Raw genomic sequence first — 23,372 nt, forward strand, 5'->3', positions numbered from 1 at the left:
GGTTCACCTCACCATTGTATTATCCACAAAATATCTCTTTCTACACAATACTTCTTGGAAAATGAAATGATACTTTCGGCAGACTATGAAGGTTGTTGAGAAGGGGAAAAAAAGAAGTATCAATAGAAATCAAATATTCCACTAAAAACTGGCTACATGTCCTTCCCTTCCCTCCCCTCCCCTCCCCTCCCCTTCCCTTCCCTCCCCTTCCCTTCCCTCCCCTTCCCTTCCCTCCCCTCCCCTTCCCTCCCCTTCCCTTCCCTTCCCTTCTCTGGCCTTCCCATCCCTTCCTTTCCCTTCCCCTCCCCTCTCCTCCCTTCCCCCTCCCTCCCCTTCCTCCTTTCCTCTTCCCTCCCCTTCCCTTCTCTCACTTTCCCATCCCTTCCCTTCTCTTGCCTTCCCATCCCTTCCTTTCCTTTTCCCTTTCCCTTCCCTTCCCTTCCCCTCCTCTCTCCTCCCCTCTCCTCCCCTCTCTTCCTCTCTCCTCCGCTCTCCTCCCTTCTCCTCCCCTTCCCTCCCCTTCCCTCCCCTCCCCTTCCCTTCCCACCCCCCAACCTTTTTTGTTTGTTTGTTTCTTTGTTAGTGGGAAGGGGTGACCTCAGAGTGTTTTAGGAAATAAATGTGAAGATCTTAAAGCAAGCATTTTCCAGTTTGCCATAGTTGCTTCCAGTTTTATGCCTTGGATGTTTACATATTAAGGTAGCTTCTCTGGCTCCCACCTTCTACCCGCATCAATTAAATATCATCAACATCACCATCACAAATATTCAACAGCATTTGTATGCGAGGGACAATAAGTGTCCATTTTTTGGGTGTCTATGTCACCTAGGAATGAAGCTAAAGCCTTTGGGAAATATTTATTTTTTAATCACTCATTCACCAGATTAGAAAAATAATTTGAAATGATTCAGCATAACAGGAATACATACAAAGTCAGTATGGATACATAAATAAGTAATAATAACAAAGTAGAAAGAAGAAGCAAATTTAACAAACACCAAGGCTCATAGAGTTACTAAGATTAAATCTTAAATTTACTCTGAATTCACCTAGAATAAATACCTAAAGATAAGTACATGACATCACATAATTTTATTATCTGATAAATGATACAATGTTCTCAAAGAGTATGTTTTGTTTTGTTTTATGATGATAAATTCTTTAAAAAATAAAGTATATTGCCATGGATACTATGCAGGCAATTTTAATACATAAGACTATTTTTTAAGGAAATAGGGTACACAACTTGAAATAATTCTATATTTTAAACAAACTGATCTTTCTAGCATCATCCACATATGGAATCAAAGGTCTATACTGCTATATTATCTTAAGTATACATTTCTATACCCATCTGCCTACACATAGAAATGATCCTTTTATTTTATTTTTTTTAAGTTTATTAATTTATTTTGAGAGAGAAAGAGTGCAAGTGGGAGAGAAGAGCACAGGGAGAAGGAAAGAATCCCAAGCAGGCTCCATGCTCAGTGCTGAGCTTGACAGAGGGGTCAATCTCACGATCATGAGATCATGACCTGAGTGGAAATCAAGAGTTGGACACTTAACCAACTGAGCCACCCAGGCACCGCAATGATCCTTTTATTTTCAAGCAAAGGTTTGACTATTAAAATTTTGAAAATATTATACCAAATATATGTGATTAATACACTGATCCACCATTTTTTATCCATCCTATTAAATAGCAAAGATATCGGTTGAGTGATTTTCAGGGGCAAGAATTATATTCCAGTGTCTTCTCCCAGTTTTCTGTGTGATTTATAAAACTCATTCAACCTCTCTGGGGTCAAACCTTACTGAGTGTCATAGTTTAAAGAAATTGCAAAGCTTGTTTTAATAATAAAGTGATACATAAGTGTCCAATAATACTGCTATCTTTTGTGCAGGAGGCAAAGCCCAGAATTTTGAAATAGTAAGTCCTAAGTATATGAGGGTCAAAAAGCATTCTATAGACTCAATGTCAAAAAGAAAGGCTCCTGGGAGGTTTTCTTTATGACCTTTTTTATAACAAGGAGAAATAGAAAAAAAAACAAAAAACAAAAACAAACCTATGTCCTTTGGAGAATTACACAAATATGAACAAATAAAACTGTGACTGTTGAACTAATTCCTCCAAAATCAAGAAGAATGTTAGTATCCAAATTCTAAAGAATTTATTTTTTTGGTTTCTTAAACCTTGGGCAACTCACTTAACATCTCTGAATTTCTTCTCATATATAAAAATAGTCTAATAATTCTCATGTTGCAAGACTGTTGCAAGACTTAAGTATAACGCTGGTAAAATACCTGCCATATCACAGATGCATGAGAGACAGCCAGCTCTTCCTCAATGGACTTTGTTACCAAATGCACACATGTACCCTGCACAGAATGTGAGTTCATGTTCAGATGATTTGCATATGTGCAGAAGTAGATTCAGGACTTGAATGTAGCTTTCAAACAGCAGGGATTGAAAAAAATAAGTTATGTTTATTTGTGAGGTATTTAACTTACATTATCTTCCACTAGGAAAAGAGTAGACTTTTGTCGTGGCATTGGTACAATGATTTTATTTCCAAAAGAGTAGGCCAAAACAAAGATTAAATTTACTTTTAAAACTATACACTATGCACTGTCATATTGATATGTTGATACTTACTACAAACAAAACATTTTGACTCTCATAAATTCTCCAGCCTAGTTCATTCTATCTCATGGAGCAATGATCTTACAGCTTCTGGATCTCAACACAGTCCTGTTTCACTCCCCTGGATCTGGTTTCCTCTGCACACTGCCTTTTATATGGGCACATGTGATGATAATGGTATGTCTACTCAAATTCTTTCTAATTCTCCTCGTCCCATTCGCCCTATGTGACCCAAAAATGATACAGTATTTTACTTTGTTGAATACTGTCAGCAAAGGCAACTTTAGAACAGAAATTATAAAATTAAAACAAAATAATGATTGTTGGTCTCTCTATATTTGTTTACATTTATTCTTAAGTCTATTCCATTGCTCTTTTTTTTTTTTTTATGTTTATTTATTTTGAGAGCTGTCAGCACAGAGCCTGATGTGGAGTTCAAACTCACGAACAGTGAGATCATGACCTGAGCCAAAGTCAGATGCTTAAATGACTGAGCTACCCATGTGCACTGCCCTCCCCCGACCATGGCTCTTTTAAAATTGACTCCCCAGGGGCGCCTGGGTGGCGCAGTCGGTTAAGCATCCGACTTCAGCCAGGTCACGATCTCGCGGTCCGTGAGTTCGAGCCCCGCGTCAGGCTCTGGGCTGATGGCTCAGAGCCTGGAGCCTGTTTCCGATTCTGTGTCTCCCTCTCTCTCTGCCCCTCCCCCGTTCATGCTATGTCTCTCTCTGTCCCAAAAATAAATAAAAAACGTTGAAAAAAAAAATAAAAAAAAAAAAATAAAAAAAATAAAATTGACTCCCCAGTCATTGCCCTACCAAGCTTATATTCCAAGAGACTGGGAGTCAACTGCCAGTACCAAGCTTCTGGTTCAGTGTGGATCTGGAATTGGAACGATCTCCCTTTGAAAAGAATGCAGAAATTCCCCCTTTGAAACTAAATTGGAATATAAGGGTCAGTGGAAATGTCATTTACAACACATAAAATGAGAGCTCAGTGCTTTTAGTTACAGAACTCTGGTTGGAACCTTGATCATAGCACAAGAACAGGATAAATGATTGCTTATATTTGTATAACGTGCTTTGGTCAGTAAGGTTGTTATGACAGAGTACAAAACCTTTCAGGATATCTGGTTACAGGTATTTTTCATTTAATCCTCAAGGCAAAGTTCTTGAAAGAAACAGTCACAGATATTCTCCATTTGGTTAAATATCCTGGTACTGACAGATATTTCAATTTAGACTCACATTTAAAATGACATTTAAAAGTAGTGTGACCAACCAAATATCTTTCAGCACTAATATTACTTTCTGAATTGCATAGTGATATCTAAAGTCCTAAATCTCTCTTTTTTTAAAATCCATGTGTTTAAGATTCATGTATGTGCTAATCATCTGCAAATTCAGGATAGCCTATTTATTACCTATCAAAAAATCTGCGATAAGTTCTATTAATATTTAGCTTCATGAGCCTGACCTAACTGAAAAAAAAAAAAAAAAAACATATGTTAGAGAACTCTGCTAAATTGCTTAAAAACTTACATAACAGCATAGATTCTGGAGATGAAAAGCAATATTGAAAAATGACTGGTAGTAAAAAGTATAGTAAGATTCTGTGGTAAAAGTCTGTGAAGTGGGGGCCCCCCAGTGTCTTTCTTTTCTACAACTAAGTTTCTTTTCAACTCACAGTCTAGGCCCCACTCTCTCCTCCTTCACCAGGATGCCACCAGAACCTCTTTTGTGAAGATCACCACTGACTTCCTAACTTCTGACTCCACTTGACACTTGCCAGTTCTCATCCCCCTGGACCTCTCTGGAGCATGTGGCATTGCTGACCACCAGGCTGACAGGTTCCACTTGCTAGGCTTCCACCAACCCACACATTCCTGACTTTCTTCTTACTTTGATGATTGTTCTCTCTTAGGTTTCTCCTCTTCTCTCCTAGATGTATTTTCTTAAGGTTCTGCCTTTGACCCTTTAATTTTCTCTTGCCCTTTAGCAAACTTGTCCTACATGAAACAGTTCCAACCATCACCTCTATATGAATGGCCGCCATATCTCGCTATTATATCTCAAGTTTTGAACGTGTTTGCTATAATCTAAACTTTATGTTGAGAGTAACTCAAATATATTTAAAGCATTGCCTTAATATTTCAATAGTGCTTTAAATATATTAATTCTGTCCTCAGGTGACTCCTCTTTCATTGTATTTCCAGTTTCTTCTAATAGAACCACCATCTTTCCAGGTGCCAGACTAAACCTCCAAATTTGTCCTCTGTTGCCTCCATCATTACTGTAAGCTAATGTATTTTCACTTTCTGGTCAATTTATTTAGTCTATTTACAATTTGTCCCATCTTATAAATTTTTATTCCTATGTCCCTTATTCAAGTTATGACTTTTGTATATAATATTTTATAATCTCTTAACTAGTCCTGCCTATCACAGTTTCCATTCAGTTGACACACACAGTCCAGGTTAGTTCCACGAAAGCAGGAATGTGATAATGTCATTCTTCTGCTCAAAACCTATCATGACTTGCCATCCTCTACCAAGTTCCAAATCTAAATTCTTTGGCTTGGCAGGAAGGGCCAAGTCCTGCCAAATGTGTATCCAGTCTCTTTCTTTTCCACAGCCATGGCCTCCCACTTGTTTGCAAATGGGGCAGGATCTCCTAGGAGGAATTTGGAAATGTGTGGAGGCATTTTTGGTTATCACAGAGACTGAGCTGGGAGGTGGTGGTTGTGTATTTAATGCCCTACATTCTGAATTTTGTGGCATGTAGATCCCCACCATTGTGTCTCACACAACAAAGAATTATTCCACCCCAAATGCCAGGAGCTTTCCTGCTAGGAGATGATGCAGCTTACACAGATTCAGTTACTCACTTTTAAATTTTCTTGCTTTTCCATCTCCTTTGTCCTTTTCATATTTTCCCAAATGTCCAAATCATATTTATCGTTTAAGGCTTATAGACTATGTCACTCTTCTGAGAGCCCTCCCTGAATCCCTTAACTGACATGAATCTCTAACTCCCATGGCATTTTAACCTATTCCTCTCTAACACTACTTCATTTTTACCTACATAGTACATTTCCCCTTCTCGTTGGAAACAGTGTAGGCAAAGCTCCACCTTTGTTTGCCTCTATAAATAGAACAACGCCCAGGGTGGCACAGGGCATTTATGCTAATATGCTTACTATTACACCACACACCATGAGTGTAAATAAGGGTTCCAGCATAGTCTCTGGATTAATTTGGAAATTCTTGCCTCTGCCTACATATTACATCATACTTAGTCCTGGCTACTTGCATTTAAGTCATTATCTAATTTGCAAACTCACCTCCCCACTTGAATTTAATGTTTCTGACTTCTTTTCCACAATTTCTGTCTCTTGTTCTAGGACGTGATGCCTCAGATTTTCTTAGATAAAGCCCTTTCTTGATGAACCCAGACCTTATTCCTCAGAATTGCTCTAGTGAGTACTCCATAAATCCCCACTTCTTGCCCCTGGGTCACCCTAGCTTCATGGGTTCTCCAGGTAGATGATCAGCAAATATTTGTTGAGTTAAGAGATCCTTGGAGTGAGTGAAAGGGAGTAGCTGACTGCATAATTGGGACAGGATGCAGAACAATGATAGTACAATAACAGAGCTTAACTTCCAGCTTGGAAACAACTGTGTTCATAGCTGCACTCAATCACAATGTCCCCGCATAAATATCATGGCACCACCAGGAAGAGACTGACCCTAGGCTTCCCGTCTGAAATCACCCGAGACAGTCTTGAGAATCAACCATTCAATCACAATCAGCTTCTTAAAAAAAAAAAAAAAAAAAAAAAAAAAAAAAAAAAAAAGATCATTTCCTGTTAGCTTTTTTATGGTCTTAGATGACTCTTGGTTTCCAAAATCTTAGAGTATTTTTGCCATTCTCTTAAGAGAAAAATAAATTAGTAATAATTGTAAAAAGCCTGTCTGTCACAACACTGATAGTACACTCTGGGATTCTTAAAGAATATGATTATTTCAAATTGATATTTGAGTCTTCTATTGTTTAGTTGCAAACAAAACATCCATCATCATCATCTATAGAAAATGAAAGAAAACATATCTGCTTCCCCAGAGCATGATTCTGAGAAAATTAAGTGCTTTCAATTCATAGATATGACAGCTTCTTGATCACAAAAACAAACAAAACCCCCATACACATAAAGATATGTTTTTCCATTTGAAAGACATACCCCCAGGGCACCTGGGTAGCTCAGTCCATTAAGCATCTGACTCTTGATTTTGGCTCAGGTCATGATCTCACGATTGGGTTCGGATCTTGCCTGCACTGGGCTGCACGCTGACAGCACAGAGCCTGCTTGGGATTCTCTCTCTCACTCTCGCTCTCTGCCCCTCCCAATTACGTGCATTCAGGCATGCAAGCTCTCTCTCTCTTTGTCAAAGAAACATGAGACTTCAGTTGACACACACAGTTTAAAAAAAGAGAGAGAGAGAGAGAGAGAGTCCCATAGCCTTACTGGTGTATACAAAATATAGTAACATCATAATGTAATCAGAACAAGCTGCTGTTACAACAAAATAATCTTGTCCATGCAGAGGGAGATATTGTCAGTCACTTCACAAGATGTGTACTTCAAGGAGACAGTGTCATATGGGGACATTTTATCACTTTGGTTAGAAACTGGGAATTTTTATACCTCCCAGAGAACAAAAAGGATGAGGAATCATGCGGGCTTTTGGTATCTATTTCCCAATGTCTATAACACAAAATAAGTTTGTGCAGATGTAATGATTCACTTCACAAATACGTACCAAGCACCTACTACTTGTCAGGCATTATTTTTAGGATACCTCAGTGGACCTGAAATTCTTACCCTCTCATAGAGGTTATACTTTTCCATGTTTAAATATGAATGCAGGTGATATCCAGAGCACAGTCTCCCCCAGGTATTCTGTTTGTTTTATACTTCACAAGTTTCTATGTCTGGGGCAAACTTGACTTTAACATACTCAATATACAACCCTTTTAGAAAGTAATTATAGATTTATAATTAGTAACGTATGAAAATATATCCCCAAGTACATCACTGAAAATATACTTGATATCTTTGCAAGTTGTTTTAGCTCTGTCAGGTCATCATATAACATAGCATTTGATGAGAGGCATAAACAGAAGATATAACAAAGCTGTATTAGATATTGACTCATAAATGACAGTGATTAGAAACTTAACTTGATTTTGTTAAATCTAAGCACTTGTGAGACTCTGCCTACTTAAATATAAGTGTATTCACCACAGGGAAATTATCCTAGGTTTTTACCATATTTTTATTAATTAAAGAATCTTCTTTAGAAAAAGAACACTTAAAACAACCAGTACTTCTACACCTCAATATGAAATTCTATTTCTAACATCTTTGACAAGGTGCAGCCTTTCTTGGCTTTTGACTAAATATGTCTGGTGATTAGGTAATAGTTCACTACACTTAAAACAACTCATTCTTCTTTTGCTTAGTCTCTAAATTGCAGGGCCTGAATCCAATATGGAATTTTAGATCTGGGCAGCCCCAGACCAGCTACTCTGGAAATTTCCCCTATTTCACAAGCTAAGTATCATAATCATTTTAAAGCTGTAAGATGGCCCCCATGTCATCCTACTGATATATAGTTGAGTCACCTAAATTAGTACTTTTAATTTTCTGGATTCTTCAGGCTACAAATGTTTTTGAAAGAAGTTAAGTAGTGGGGAAAGGAACGTAATCCACATGGGATTGGGAAAGTTTTATTTTTCCAAGTGAAGAATAACCATATAACAAGCTATTATCTACTTTCATTATTAGTTCATAAATCAAATGCTTTTGATGAATATCAAACAAGTACAAAGTACATCAATTTCTTATAAAAAGTTGAATGAATTTTACTTTATGAAAAAAGCTAACTATTACTGACCTAATTTCAGTATAGACCATGAAAACGCTTTTTTGGACCAGTGTTTGAACTCATTGAACTAGATACAAATGTCCCCCTCTCATTCCTGATGTGCCAGTGCTTTTGATATAAGTGATGTTTTTCCTATCCACCTTGTGCACGTATTTAACCTAAGGTCCTGACTTTATATTTACCCTTATTAAATTTTAGTTTATGAGGTTTCAAACATTAGTCCAAATTACAAACATATTTTAGAACCTTAAATTCTATCTTTCTCATTTCTGTGCCATATGCAAATACAAAATATTTACTTTTAAAATATCCCTCCAAGTCACTTGTTGAAATAGAGTAACTATTAAGCCATATGGACTAGCTTTACCCTTCCAACAGGTTGAGTTCAAACAGCTATACTATTTTAGAAATGCTATCATTCAGATCACGTTTCTCTGCTTTATATAAAAGATACATTAGAAGATCTCAGGATTGGGAATTAAAAAACTTCTAGGTGAACTTCTTACCCAAGGCTTATACTCCCTTTATCACAGCTTAGTCAAATGGTCACTCTCCATGTGTTTGAATGTCTGTGTCATTGAGAAACTCCAAATTCCTCCTTCTCAACAAAGTCCAATTCCTTTCAAGATAGCACTGTCAGAGAGCATCTCTCATTTTGTGATGAGGGGAATTTTTTATTCTTGTAGCTCCTACTCAATAAGCTGTAGTTCTGCCCCTGAGGAATCTTCAGAACAAGTCTTTCACATCATAGGCCTTTAGAGATCTGATGGCAGTGACCATGTTTTTTCAAGTCTTCTTACCTTTACCTTGGTATAATCCCTGTTGTTTTTATGAGTTTTTCATATGACATAGTTTCAAGTCATGTCACTATTCAGATCCTCTGCTAAATATGCAATGGGCAAAGCATTATCGTCGTAGTCCTTCAGGCACAGTGAGAGCCAGGATGAGCCAACTCACTGAAACCTGCATGAACTCAATCATTTTTAACAAACAGGAATTAATGTTACCCCATCAGCAGCTCCTGACCCTGTGTTTCTCAGCCTCTCTCCTGGATCAATCTAGCAACATTTTTAATTGGTTGGGTTTTATTTAGAAATTAAGAAAATACCTATTTCTGCTTAAGAGTTGTTAAAGAAATGAAATGGACTGTAAAACTGTCCTCTTTGTGCTTTGTCCCTGTCTCACTTCCTGGAAATAACTACTATTAAAATTCTTGTGAAACTTTTTTGAAAAATTTTCTATGACTACACAAACATATGGCTCAAACTATCTCCTTCCCCCCCCCCCACATAAATGGGATAATATACATACTCATTTAAAATTTGCCTTTTCCACTTATCTTGGGTATCTTCCATACCAAAACACACTTTGAGCCGACTTACTACTTTACACAGCTTTAAAATTCTCTGCTAACAGACATTAGGATGGTTCCAGCTTTTGCCACTGTAAGTCAAGCTGCATAAAAACCTCACTCATAGACTTTTATGCATGTGCACATATACAGCTGTACCATAAATTGCTGGAAGTCGAATTAGTGGACCTAAATGTATGTGCATGTTTTATTTCAATAGATTTGCAAAAGTAGAACTTACACATATGGGTACTCTCACACACACACACACACACACACACTCACAATTGGGGTACACTCCAGAACTACTAATTCTAAATTTCAAGATGTACTGTATTAAAATACATACACTTTAAAAAATAATTTTGAAGTACAGAGAAGGTTGAGAATATGTTTTAGAACTTATTCTTTTTTAATTTTTTTTAACGTGTATTTATTTTTCAGAGAGAGAGAGCACACAAGCACGAGTCAGGGAGGTGCAGAGAGAGGGAGGTAAAGGACCTGAAGCAGGGTCTTCACTGTGAGCACAGAAATGGATGTGGGCTCGAACTCGCTAACTGTGAGATCATGGCCTGAGCCAAAATCAAGAGTTGGCTGCTTAACCGACTGAGCCACCCAGGCACCCTAGTTTTAGAACTTATTCTTTGATGAAAAGATGTTAAATCATAGTTTTTTGTGTTTTTTTTTTTTCTGACAGCTGTATCACACTGTTGATTCACATTAAGATTAATATCAACTAAAATCTCTAAGCCTTTTGGAGGGTACATTTCTGCTAAGCTATAACTCTTCCGTTCTCTATTTTATAATTTGTTTTATAGTGTTCCATATATATGGTTTAATATTTATATCTATTACATTTCATCTGGATACTGAAATTTAGTCCAATTCTGGAAATCCAAATTCTTTGTTACTAGATTCATGCAGCTAATATATGCCCTTTATTCTTATTTGTAACTGAAAATTTTAAGAATTTAAAATTTTAATAAATTTTAAGATACATATTAATTTATAGTCTTATCCAAATCATTAGGAAAGCACTGAAATGAAATAAATCAAGAGCAGATCACTGAAGCCCACCAGTACAGATCCCACTGTTGGTTAGCAACTATACATTAATCGCCCATTTTAAGGATTATTTTTTTTGTAACTATAACTCTAGTTATACTTTAATTTTTTTTCATATTGCCAAAAGAAGACACATCTTGTAAGGAAAAGTATAAAAGGTGTTGCCAAAAGCCTTGCTGCCCTCTATAAATATGGATTAATTATTCTATATTTATATGCTGCATATATATATTGCATTTCTGCTAAGTACAGGGAATATACATAGTGAATAAGGAAGACTAAATCACTGTCTTCATGAACTTTATGTTTGAGTGTCGAAAGTGTACAATAAAAGTAACAAAATAATATAAAATATAATCTCAAGTTGTGATAGAGACTCTAAAAGAAATAAATATGGTGATATAATGGGGTATAGCTGGAGAAGCCATTTAGGGAGATTGATCTCTGAGAAGATGGTATTTCAGTGAGTCCTTGCAAACTGAACATAACAGAAGCTGGCCTCAAGAGAAAAACTGCCCTGGGAAATTAACAAATGCAAACTCCCTCTGATGGGAAGGAACTTACTGTGTTCTAGAAACAGAAAAGCCAATATGCAGTGATCTAATGAGTGAAAAGGAAAACAGTACAGCATGGGGCTGCAAGTTAGGCAGTAGGAAGTTTATAAAAGTCTGAATAAGTCATAAAAAATGTTTGCATTTTACTGTAAAAGCTAAAGAAAGCATCTATCTGTGGTCCAAGATAGAGGTGATAGTGGGATAGGATGAGATGCTGACAGACAAGATGGAGAAAAGTATATAGATTCAAGATAAGTATTTTTGGTGAAGTTGCTAGGACTAGTTAATGGATTCAATGGGAAAAACAGCCCTCAGATATCATTAAGATGTAAACTTCACAAAGACAAGGATTTTTATCTGTTTGTTTTCTTCATGATTTACCTTACAGGTACATAAAGAATACCTACTACATAGTACATGTTCAATAAGTATTTATTGAATGAAGAAAAAAAATAAAACCTTCCAGATTTTTCCCCAGAACAACTAGGTGAATAACCATGCCATTAGCTAAAATAAGGAAGATTTAAAAAGTAGCAGAATGAGATGGGAATGGAACAATCAGGAGATCCATTTGGGCTATTTTAAGTGTCTTCTAGATATCAGAGTGGAAATGTCAAGGCTATCCTAAATCTGAGTGTGGTCTGTAGGGGAGAGATCTGGCCCCGAGAGAAAAGTTTGGAAGCCATCAGCATGTAGCCATGGAATTTATTGTAATAAATGATAAAAAGCTTAAGAACCCTGAAGGACAATATAAAAAAAAAAGATTGATTATGGAGATACATAAAACATTTAAATAAGCATTTATCAATAAAACATTTATTAATGGAAAAATCCGATATCTCAAAAAGTCATTATTCCTAAAACAATCTAAAATTCAAGACATTTTAACAATTTCAATAAAAATTCTAGCATACTTCCATGGAACTTGACAAGTTGATCCTGAAAGCTATATGAACAAGTAAAAAAGAAGAAGAGCAATAATTAAAAACAAAACAAAACACCGCCAAATACAACAAGGAAAATGAGGTGAGCCAATCTGCCTAGAGATATCAGATTTAGTATAAAAACATAATTAAGACGTTGCAATACTGTTGCAGAGATAAAGAAATAGACCAGTGGAAAATAATAGAGAGTCCAGAAGCTTGTATGCTCTGAAATGTATTTCAATTTACCTATCAATCTATATTTACATATGGAAAGTAGTAAGTAAATTGTACACATTTGATATATATTTATTATACCTGTATAATGCATCATATAAAACATGTGTATGTATGTACATATTATAAATATGTATAGTATATACGTATGTGTATACAAATATATATAAAACAATAGAAATGTTTTTAAAAGTGTGTGTGTGAGAGAGACAGACAGAGAGAAAGAGACAAACAATGATAACATTTCACATTAATTGGGAAAGGGTCAACTATTCAATACATGATAATGGCCCAATGGTTAACACTGTAAAAAAAAAAAAAATCCCTACCTCAGATTAGATATGAAAATAAATTTTAGATGAAGTAAAGATGTAAATGTTAAATAATGATACTTCAACCTTTTTTAAAGAAAATGTGAACCAATGATACAAACCAATGAACCATGATACAGGGTAGGTGTTCAATATGTATCTATTGAAGGAATGAAAAGATGGATCACTAAAGTTCTTGAAATTTTCTATGATTAAAATATTACTTTAAAAGTTAAAGGAAAAGCTGTAGTCAACAGAGGATATTTTTAACAACCTAAGCAATGCCACAAAAAAGAAAAAGACATCCCAACTAAAAATTAGCAAAAGATTTAGGCTAGTCATAGAATTAGAAAGCCAAATGGTTAACAAACATGTGAAAAGATGTTTTATTTAGTAATCGGAAAATTATAAATTGAAACCAATGAGATATAGTTAATACTCTTCAGATTCAAAAGACATTTTAATTTTTTTAAGTTTATGCATTTTGAGAGAGAAAGAGAGAGAGAGAGTATGAACAGGGGAGGGGCAGTGAGAGAGGGAGACGGAAGATCTGAAGCGGGCTCTGCACTGTCAGCTCAGAGCCCAAAGTGGGGTTCGAACTCACAAACTGTGAAATCATGACCTGGGCGCAAATCAAGAGTTGGACACTTGACTGACCGAGTCACCCAGGCGCCCCAAGACAATTTAAAAAGTGACGGCGTCAAGTATAATCCACAATGTGAACTCTCCTAGACTGCTAAGGGGGGTAGAAATGATTCAACCACTTTAGGGACCGCGCTACACTCCTCTGGTTCCTTGTGAGAGCTCATAGAAAACTGACATCAGTGGCGAGATCTACGTTGCAAGTCCTCTGGACACCACTTCTCCAGACAGTTTTTATTTGTTACTCAACGTTAAACCTGAAGGAAGAGTCTCCCTTACTTTTGCTCAATATTCTTAGAGATGAAATTGTCAACAAGGCAAATCAAGAATTTAACACATACTCTACTTTTAGAAAAATGAGCATCTCATCAGATATCCAGTCTCTAATCATTGTTATAGTTCACATCCTTACAACATTTGTGATCTCTATTCGGAAGTAATTATCTGTATTATCTCTTGATTATTCTAAGACAGGGTGTTTAAGATTGCCTTTCAATGTATCCTGATTCATGGTGCAAAACACTAGCCCTAGAAATACTTCCATAATAATGCATTGCTTTGAAGGTAAACAAACAAACAAACAAACAAACAAAAACTTCTGAATTGCAGACACAAAAACATTTCTTGGCTTTTTTCAAACTCATGTCTTCTTTGGATGAAAGATAAAAAGAAGTTATTCCTTTCTTTTTAAAAAAAGTTAAACATTTTTCAACATTTATTTATTTTTGAGACAGAGACAGAGCATGAGTGGGGAGAGGCAGAAAGAGAAGGGACACAGAATTCGAAGCAGGCTCCAGGCTGTGAGAGCCTGATGCAGGGCTTGAACTCATGGACTGCGAGATCATCACATGAGCTGAAGTTGGATGCTCAACCGACTGAGCCACCCAGGAGTCCCAAAAGTTGTTCCTTTCATACTCTGATATTTCAAAATAAATAATGACTAAAATAAAATTGTTGGACAAAGCTCTGCTTTGATTTCACACTATACTTTTCTCTCACAAGATTCTGATATGGTCCCTGAGACAATGTTACAAGAACTAGGTTCTAAGTAAAGAATAAACCATGACCTTAGGACAAATCATCTTCTGTGTTTAAAATAAATATTTTAATATATTTCCATATATATATATATATATATATATATATATGGTCAAAAGCATTATATATAATTTTTATAGTTAGTGTAATGAAAGAGACAGCAATTTAGTCATCATACCTGTGGACACAAGGTTTCCAGGTGATTGGCCGCAACTTTAACAATTTTAATCCCATCTTCATTTGTTGACATGGAACAAGCAAGATTTGCCACCTTAAATACAATCCAAAATAATGGAAATTAGTTCACATTATTAAAGAAATGTAGAAACATTTGTTATCCTAAATAAGTTAGGGCATGTACATACCCACTGAAAAGTCTCAGTGATAACCAGTAGCATCCTCATAAATGTCACTGCTATCTGTTTTATGGAAGTATCTAGAGACTCTATTAAAACAGTTAACAACAAAGGGCTTGAGAAAATTGTTTAAAACAAAAAGACTGGTGAGTGAATCATTCAACTCTATCTGGTCTCTTGGTATCGACATCTAACCCATAATAAGATGTTAACTATTATGGTTTCTTATAGGACTGGAAAAAAAAAAGTTTATTTATGGATTGAATGCTAATAGGTTCTTGGAATCTCACATGATTATGGTTTATTTTAAGTTTGTAATTGTTTTATTATTTTTTTATCCCCCTGCGGTCTATTATGCATACTTAAGTTGCATTAAGCATGACTATATCTTTACTCATGTTTTATTCAGCATCAAATATATTACAAAGCTGGACAAATACAAGATAATTAAATTCTTCTTCCTGTTCTTGATTTTCCACTACAACTTCATGCTCATTGTTTGACATTCCAGCAATCAATTCAATTCAAGCATTAGTAACACCTAAATTCCTTTATACATTATTGCTTTTGAAACCTGCACTCTTTTCCAGTGAAATAATCACCTTTACGTCCTTTACCTAAGTCCAATATTTACTTTCTTTATACCATGAAAGAGCCACTGGAAAGAGCATGGGATTCCTTTCCCTTTCTCTGACCCTTACTTTTATTCACTCTTCTTGCTAGTAGGTAAATGAGTATGTACAGTGTTCTCTCTGATCTACAAGATACGTCACTGTCTTCATCATTGCAAGGAAACAGCTTTTTTTTTTTTTAATCATTTTGCTAACTTTCCTAATGTGTCTGCTGGTTACTATATACTTCAAAACATTACAGGATTTATTCCTCCAATCCAAAATGAATTCAGTTTCAGAGAAACCACATGTTAGCTGCAAGCAATGGAAGGAGACAAGAAACACACCCTTGGATCACAATTATAGGGCACCACAAAATGTGACTTAAGTGGATTTCCAGTCTCCTTTTTTATAGCATTACTTTTACTATATGAATAGTGAAACAATTCCTTGATTTGCATTTACATATAATGAAATAACAGCCATACATTATTTAACTGGGGAAAGGCATTGTTCACTTTATTAATGTACATGAAAGTGGCTTATTTGAAAAGGGCTTTTGTTGGCTTGAAGGTCACAGTGCTTCAACTTTCAAATCTGACACACAATTAGCACATTTGTGAATTATTTGAAAAGGGCAGTAGTTTCGGTGCCCCTCTCCCCCAACCCCCAAGCCCCACTCACAGAGAATGCGATTCAGCAATCTAATCACGTTGCCATGTCTTATAATAATTTGCACTGCACTGAAGAAAATCTCTATCTGTAAGTTTGACCACTGTTTGTATTAAGTAAATTTTCTTTAAATATATAAATTATTGGCTCAATCTTTCAGTCAAATCAGATACATGCTCGTTAATCCAAAGTTTAAAAATCATAAAAACATGCCCCATATAATCTTCTCCTTTATTTTTTAATGTATCGTCTTTCCCTTTTTTTTTCATTTTTTTAAGTTTATTTATTTATTTTTGAGAGAGAAAGACAGAGCAGTGGAGGGGCAAAGAGAGAGAGTGAGAGAGAGAATCCCAAGCAAGCTACACGCTCAGTGTGAGGCTGACTCAAGGCTTGATACCTCAACCGCGAAATCATGACCTGAGCGCAATCCAAGAGTTGGATGCTTAACCGACTGAGCCACCCAGGCGCCTCTCTTTTTCTCTCTTTTAAAAGCAGACATTCTTGTGCTAGAAATTTGCTAGTTTATTGTAATCCAATTCAGTGACTAACACAATATGGAAATGATGCTAAACACAAAATTTCTGTTTATATTAGTGGACTTAAGTTTCACAAACTCTCAACTGAAAATACAGTATGACTGTTTCCTACTCAATTAATGATCATCCTAACACTCTGTTTTCCTTTATGCAGACATACCTGAAATTCTCCTTATAAGAACTGTTTTATGTCAGATAAATTTTCTAAATAATCAAGTACTATTTCCAGAATAAGGCAAATGGAATTTTAGTGACATTTTATACAAATTTGAATTTATGAGATAGCTAGTCTTCAGTAACAAAACAAAACAAAATAAAAAGTTAACTGATAGAAATAAAATCTCTTTATGTTTTTAATCTAAGTGACTTGTGACATATTTTCCAAAGCCACATCAATGTGTAAATGAAAGCCAAATTTCTTCTAAGAATATTCCTAAATTCCGTGTGGCTTTTTAGAAAGCTAGTTATGTTTCTAAGCACAGCAGGAAGGCAACTTCCCACTAATCAAAGAAAACAGCATGCATATAAAATATTTTGTATAATAGCTTGAGATATTTGGACATCCGACATCTTTTGTATATCTAATTTTGACAATGTTTCAAAGTCTGTGTAAAGCTTCATTATTCAAGAGATCCTTGCAGAAAGTTTCTGCCCACTAAGGGAAATTAGGACATAAGGAGGTTTTAGAGACAAACAGATCTGGGTTTGAACTTGAGTTCCACTGATAACCATTTGACCATGGACAAAATGTTAATTTCTCTAAAGCTAGTTCTGTAACCTGAAAAATGGGTATGATAATACCTATAGCAGGGAGTGTTTTGAGGATTAAATGAGAGAGTGTGAGGAGATGGCCTGATAGCACTAGGTAGGCGCTTGACCTTGTATGAATTTCCTTCCATTTCACCTATCTGTCTACCAGTGGAGGGTGGGAAAGAACAGTCACTCCCTTAAGAGGTTTTATAGAATAAAAACCTTAAGAGCCTAAATAAATTTGACAAAATTTCTAATCTGTGAGCCACAAACTGAAACGTTTTCATGATTCATGCAGGAAATATGAGTATAAAATCTTGATGTAACTCAGTGGTTGGTGGGTTTGTAGGTCCCCAGGAATAGGTGTGTATGCCCTCCCTAAAGGCATAATCCCTAAAGGCATTAGATCTCATGAAAACAAGATGGAATTAAACAAAAAACAAAAACAAACAAAAACTCCACTACCAACAATAACAACACTGCCTTCACCAAACTGTCTGTTGGCTTAAGCTCATAGGTCAACAGCGTGTGATTTCTGATCCCATTCTCTAATCCTCTACTGTATAGATAAGGAAAACAAAATCAAACTGGGAGAAGAAACATAAACCATCCAATGACAAGAAGACTATTAACTAAATATGTGTGTGCTCTTTTGTGCCACCCTGAATTAAAAGTATTGACAAAGGTTCCTGCATTGAAATGATTGACCAGACTTTTTACTGATATTGTACTACATTTTTAGCCAGGCCCATGAAAATCAGAGTCTATCTAGTCTAGTTTTATCCTAAAACATGGGACCAAAGGCACTCAGGTAAATTCACATTTCTAAAAAAAAAAAAAAAAAAAAAAAAAAAAAAAAAAGGCCAGGACACAATATTCTTTCATTTTTATAAAAAATTAAACTGTATCATTAAAATCATTACTGGCACTGTATTTAATAACTGTAAAAATAAATTTGAAAACCTTTCAACAGCGACATGTCATGTTACTAAGAGGGGAGTGAGGGAGTGATTTTTTTATTATTTTTTTTTAAATCAGCAATTTTCATGTGACCATTTCTCCTGCTCACAAGTCCTTCTGCCCTCTATGATGCTATGATTCATGTCCATTCTAGACCCTTTAAACTTGACTAAATGTACTGCCTATCAGGTTTGTTAAAAAAAAAAAAAAAAAAAAAAAAAAAAGTTGAGTTGTAGAAAACAAAGCCTGATCAGATGATTCTTCAACTAATTAATATTTGTTCTCATCCTGCTGACATTTGTTCTCCTCTTCCTGTTCCTAATTCAAGTTTTGTATACCAATTTCCTTTTAATTTTTTTTAAATGTTTGTTTATTTTGAGAGAGAGACAGAGACAGAGAGAGAGTATGCAGGGGAGGGGCACAGAGAAAGGGAGACAGAGGATCCGAAGCAGGCTCTGTGCTACCAGCACAGACCCCGACGTGGGGCTCAAACGCACGAACTGTGAGATTCATGACCTGAGCTGAAATCAGACACTTAACTGACTGAGCCACCCAAGTACTCCTTGTGTACCATTTTATATGTTCCTGTCATCTTTTGGTTCTACCCTTTAGCGTGGCATAGAACAGGGTACCCTTCACTTTCTAACCTATGGTCTTATGTCAGAAATTCTCTACTCTGGAATCTGTAGAACCCTGCCAGTCAGGCTCGTTCTATCCCTTGCTTTCCCATCAAGGTCAGGGAGATGGCCATGCTTGACCCAAAAGAATGACTCATTGATGGTAAAGCTGAGGACAGCTATAAAGAAGATATTTGGGGATTTAAAGTATTCTCAGGGACTTTTCAAATCAGTCTACCATCTGTAGGTTCACCTCTACTTTTCATCATTACTTTGTTCTGATCTGGTAAAGGACTATATTTTATTTTATTTTATTTTTTTTTTTTTAATTTTTTTTTCAACGTTTTTTATTTATTTTGGGGACAGAGAGAGACAGAGCATGAACAGGGGAGGGGCAGAGAGAGAGGGAGACACAGAATCGGAAACAGGCTCCAGGCTCCGAGCCATCAGCCCAGAGCCTGACGCGGGGCTCGAACTCACAGACCGCGAGATCGTGACCTGGCTGAAGTCGGACGCTTAACCGACTGCGCCACCCAGGCGCCCCTAAAGGACTATATTTTAAAAGTACTATATAACAGAGCGTGCTATATTTGAACATTCTAATCAAGTTTTATTTGAAGTCTAGCAGTACTAGTCGTTCTCGAAGTCAGCTTAGACAACTGAAATGCTATTGTTTCTATGAACAAGCTTGCTGTTTGGACAGCTGTTCATCACACAACATTCAGTCTGTCACTATGGAGTCCTCACACAGGTATTTATCTGTGATATGATTTCCCAAGAACATGAAGCAAACTTTGATGTTTGATGAGATTTCCATTGCCACATGTGCACTGTTTGTATGTAGTTCACATAGCTAATTGTAATATCATGTCACTGTGTATTCTAGCAATCTGTGGGCAATAAAGGTCACTGTCTCATTTTCCTTCAGTTTCCTCTCTGTCAGATGGTCATGCAACTCCTGTGTAAACACTTTCAAGACAGAGAATTTCAGAGACAAAATTTTAGAGTCACTAGCATATCAATGGTAATAGGATGTGATTGTGCAGGGAGTAAATATTCTTAGAAAAGTATCTGAGACATCAATATTTATTAGGCTAATAGAAGAAGATAACCCTACCATAAGTCTTAGAAAAAGTGGTCAGGGATAGAGAAGCTTACCTACAATACTCTGAGGTCATAGAGGCTGGGAGAAGAGAAAGTTTCAAGGAGGTGATCTCAAATATTAAATACTGACAGGTCAAGTAAGTTACCCCTGAAATTGTCCTTGATTCAGCCACATGGAGGACCATTCTTAGAGCGTTGGAGTGGAATGTTGATGGTCAAACTAGCCTAGTGTGGTCAGAGAACTGTGTAGGTGGTGAGGTGGTCTTGTGTGTTTTATGACTCAAAGCAGAGAACTAGAGACTACCTGAACAATACTCACCCTCTCATTCCCATATCTATCCATTTCTTTTTTTTTTTTAATTTTTTTTTTTTAAGTTTATTTATTTTTGAGACAGAGAGAGACAGAGCATGAATTGGGGAGGGTCAGAGAGAGGGAGACACAGAATCTGAAACAGGCTCCATTCCCATATCTATCCATTTCTTTTTTTTTTTTTTTAATTTTTTTTTTAAACGTTTATTTATTTTTGAGACAGAGAGAGACAGAGCATGAATGGGGGAGGGTCAGAGAGAGGGAGACACAGAATCTGAAACAGGCTCCAGGCTCTGAGCTGTCAGCACAGAGCCCGACGCGGGGCTCGAACTCACGGACCGTGAGATCATGACCTGAGCCGAAGTCGGCCGCTTAACCGACTGAGCCACCCAGGCACCCCTCCATTTCTTTTTATTTCACCTCTCAAACACCTCCTGAATCATCTTTTCTTGCTCCCCACCCTCACCATGCTTAAGAGTTCTTTTTCTATCTTTGTTTCAGATATTAAACTTACTTTCAGATATCCATACTTCCTCTGCCACAGGACACTTGCACATGCCATTTTCTTTAGCCTGAAATACACTCCCCTTATTTTTCACCGTCACCCTTATACCCCTTATACCTGCTTAACTGCTGTCTATCAGATCTCTGCTCAGAAGTAAGCCATTAAACCAACAGATTACCAAAGTAATCAGTTTTCACCGATACCACATCTCCCACCCACCCTGGAGACTTTCCTCTGCCCAAGTCAGGTTTTTTTTTCCTTTCACAGCATGAGTCTCAGTTTGTGATTACACATTCACTGAAGAGATTATTTCATTTGTGATCATTTCCTCTGCTATGTAAGTACAGAGTCCTTACCTGTGTTTGCTCATCATTGGGCCCTCAGTTCCTAGTGCCTGATACATGATAGCCAAACAATAATAGTTCTTTGGCGAATGAATACATGCATGAATGCACAAATTAATATGCTTAAGTACATGTCATTCCCAAAGAGAGAATGCAAAATGGAGCTTAGTAGAAGGAAACGGTAGCAAAAATTCAGGACAAGCAAGAAAGGGGAATGAAATCTCTCTTTGAAATTCATTTTCAATATTCCACAAAGGCTTAGACAATTGGACTTCAAAGAAAAGTAACACACTTTTCTTGTAGTCTGGTCATCATACTTAACAAAGCTCGGGGGGCAGTTTCTTTCAAGTTTTACTTTCACTTAAGATATCGAACTGGAAACACCTGAATAGCTCCCAACTTTGCTTTTAATTTATTTATTTGTAATCAAGTAAACTAATTGTTCAAAGGGCCCAAGCCGGCTGCCAAATGCTGGAGTGTATGGCAGATGGGAAGAGGCATGAAAACTGCCATCAACAAACCCAGGAGCTTCGGGTCTCCTGCAGAACATAATGTAATGAATGCTTTGTTTCCAGACGAGCCTGGCTCAGAGGCCGGACTGAGCCTGAGCCGTGCAGGAGGGAGTCTGTGATGTCCCAGTGTTGGCTTGGATAGTGACTTCTGGCTCGACAAGCCAGCTTTTCTATTTCTCCTGGTGAAACACTGCTGCCCTGATGCTCTTTGTGGTAACAAGAACTGAGCATGAATTACAAGTTTTTAGAGCGTTCCAGGAATAGAATTGTGCTAGAGAAGCGCATGGCAAGATGCAGGGGACAATTGTAATCAAGTAACAAATGTTGAGTATGCACCTTTTATGTGGGCCAGGAACTGCCAGGGAAATCAAAGACAGTGAAAGCCAATCTCAGGAAATATAATCGATTTAAGGGACACATGAAAGAGAAAATAAACCTCCAGTTTCTAAGTACAATAGGAAGCTAGAAGTAGTGGAGCTCAGAGAAGCAAGTACATTCAGGGCGTTTCAAGAAAGCAAATTATTATCAGGGAACTTCCTATTCCCTCAGACTTTGCATCTCAAGCCACCTCCCAAACTCTGAATCTTTACTTACACAATCCTGTCTCTGAATTACTGTACTTAGTGTGACAATTTACTTGCCTTTGGTTTCCATCTGAGAGATGAGGGACAGATTAGTTATTTGTTTTGTAAGCCCCCTCCCATTTCAACAATTGTCTTTTAGTGATTATGTAACATGATAACAAAATTAGATAGGGATTAGACAGGGGACAGAGCTATCAGGCAATCTCTAAATAAAATATTAGCAACTTAAATCTAGCTGTGTACAAAAACAATAATTATACAACAAGGCAATGTTCTTACCCTAGGAATAAAACAGTAGCTCATAATTGGGAAATCTAACTATAAAATCCCTTGTTTAACTATATTTCAACAAATTTTGGAAGAGCATTTGATGATAGTTTTATGCCTATTCTTATTAATGCAAAATAAATCTAAAGAAACAAAAAATCTTTAGTGAGCTATGACTAGAAAGAATCATTCTTTTTTTTTTTTAATTTTTTTTACCGTTTATTTATTTTTGAGACAGAGAGAGACAGAGCATAAATGGGGGGGGGGGTCAGAGAGAGAGGGAGACACAGAATCTGAAACAGGCTCCAGGCTCTGAGCTGTCAGCACAGAGCCCAACACGGGGCTCGAACTCACGGACCACGAGATCATGACCTGAGCCAAAGTCGGATGCTCAACCGACTGAGCCACCCAGGTGCTCCTAGAAAGAATCATTCTTAACATAAAACAAATTCCAGAAATTTACAGCAAATACCCTGCTCAAAAGTCAAAATTAAGGTAAGTATTTCCACTGCTACGGAGGTTAATCAATATT

General features: G+C 36.6%; 1 protein-coding gene across 3 annotated transcripts in view; it reads right to left on the reverse strand.

Annotated features, from left to right (window-relative positions):
* CTNNA3 (catenin alpha 3) overlaps positions 1-23,372 on the reverse strand; it is a 1,807,132-nt gene that overhangs the window by 662,735 nt on the left and 1,121,025 nt on the right. For all 3 annotated transcript variants that reach the window (XM_058696469.1, XM_058696467.1, XM_058696468.1), the window contains one exon: positions 14,891-14,983. In XM_058696469.1, the coding sequence (XP_058552452.1) occupies positions 14,891-14,983 (93 nt within the window). The remainder of the gene's footprint in view (positions 1-14,890; positions 14,984-23,372) is intronic.

Source organism: Neofelis nebulosa, chromosome 13 (genome assembly GCF_028018385.1).
Source record: "Neofelis nebulosa isolate mNeoNeb1 chromosome 13, mNeoNeb1.pri, whole genome shotgun sequence".
NCBI classification, from domain to species: Eukaryota; Metazoa; Chordata; class Mammalia; order Carnivora; family Felidae; genus Neofelis; species Neofelis nebulosa.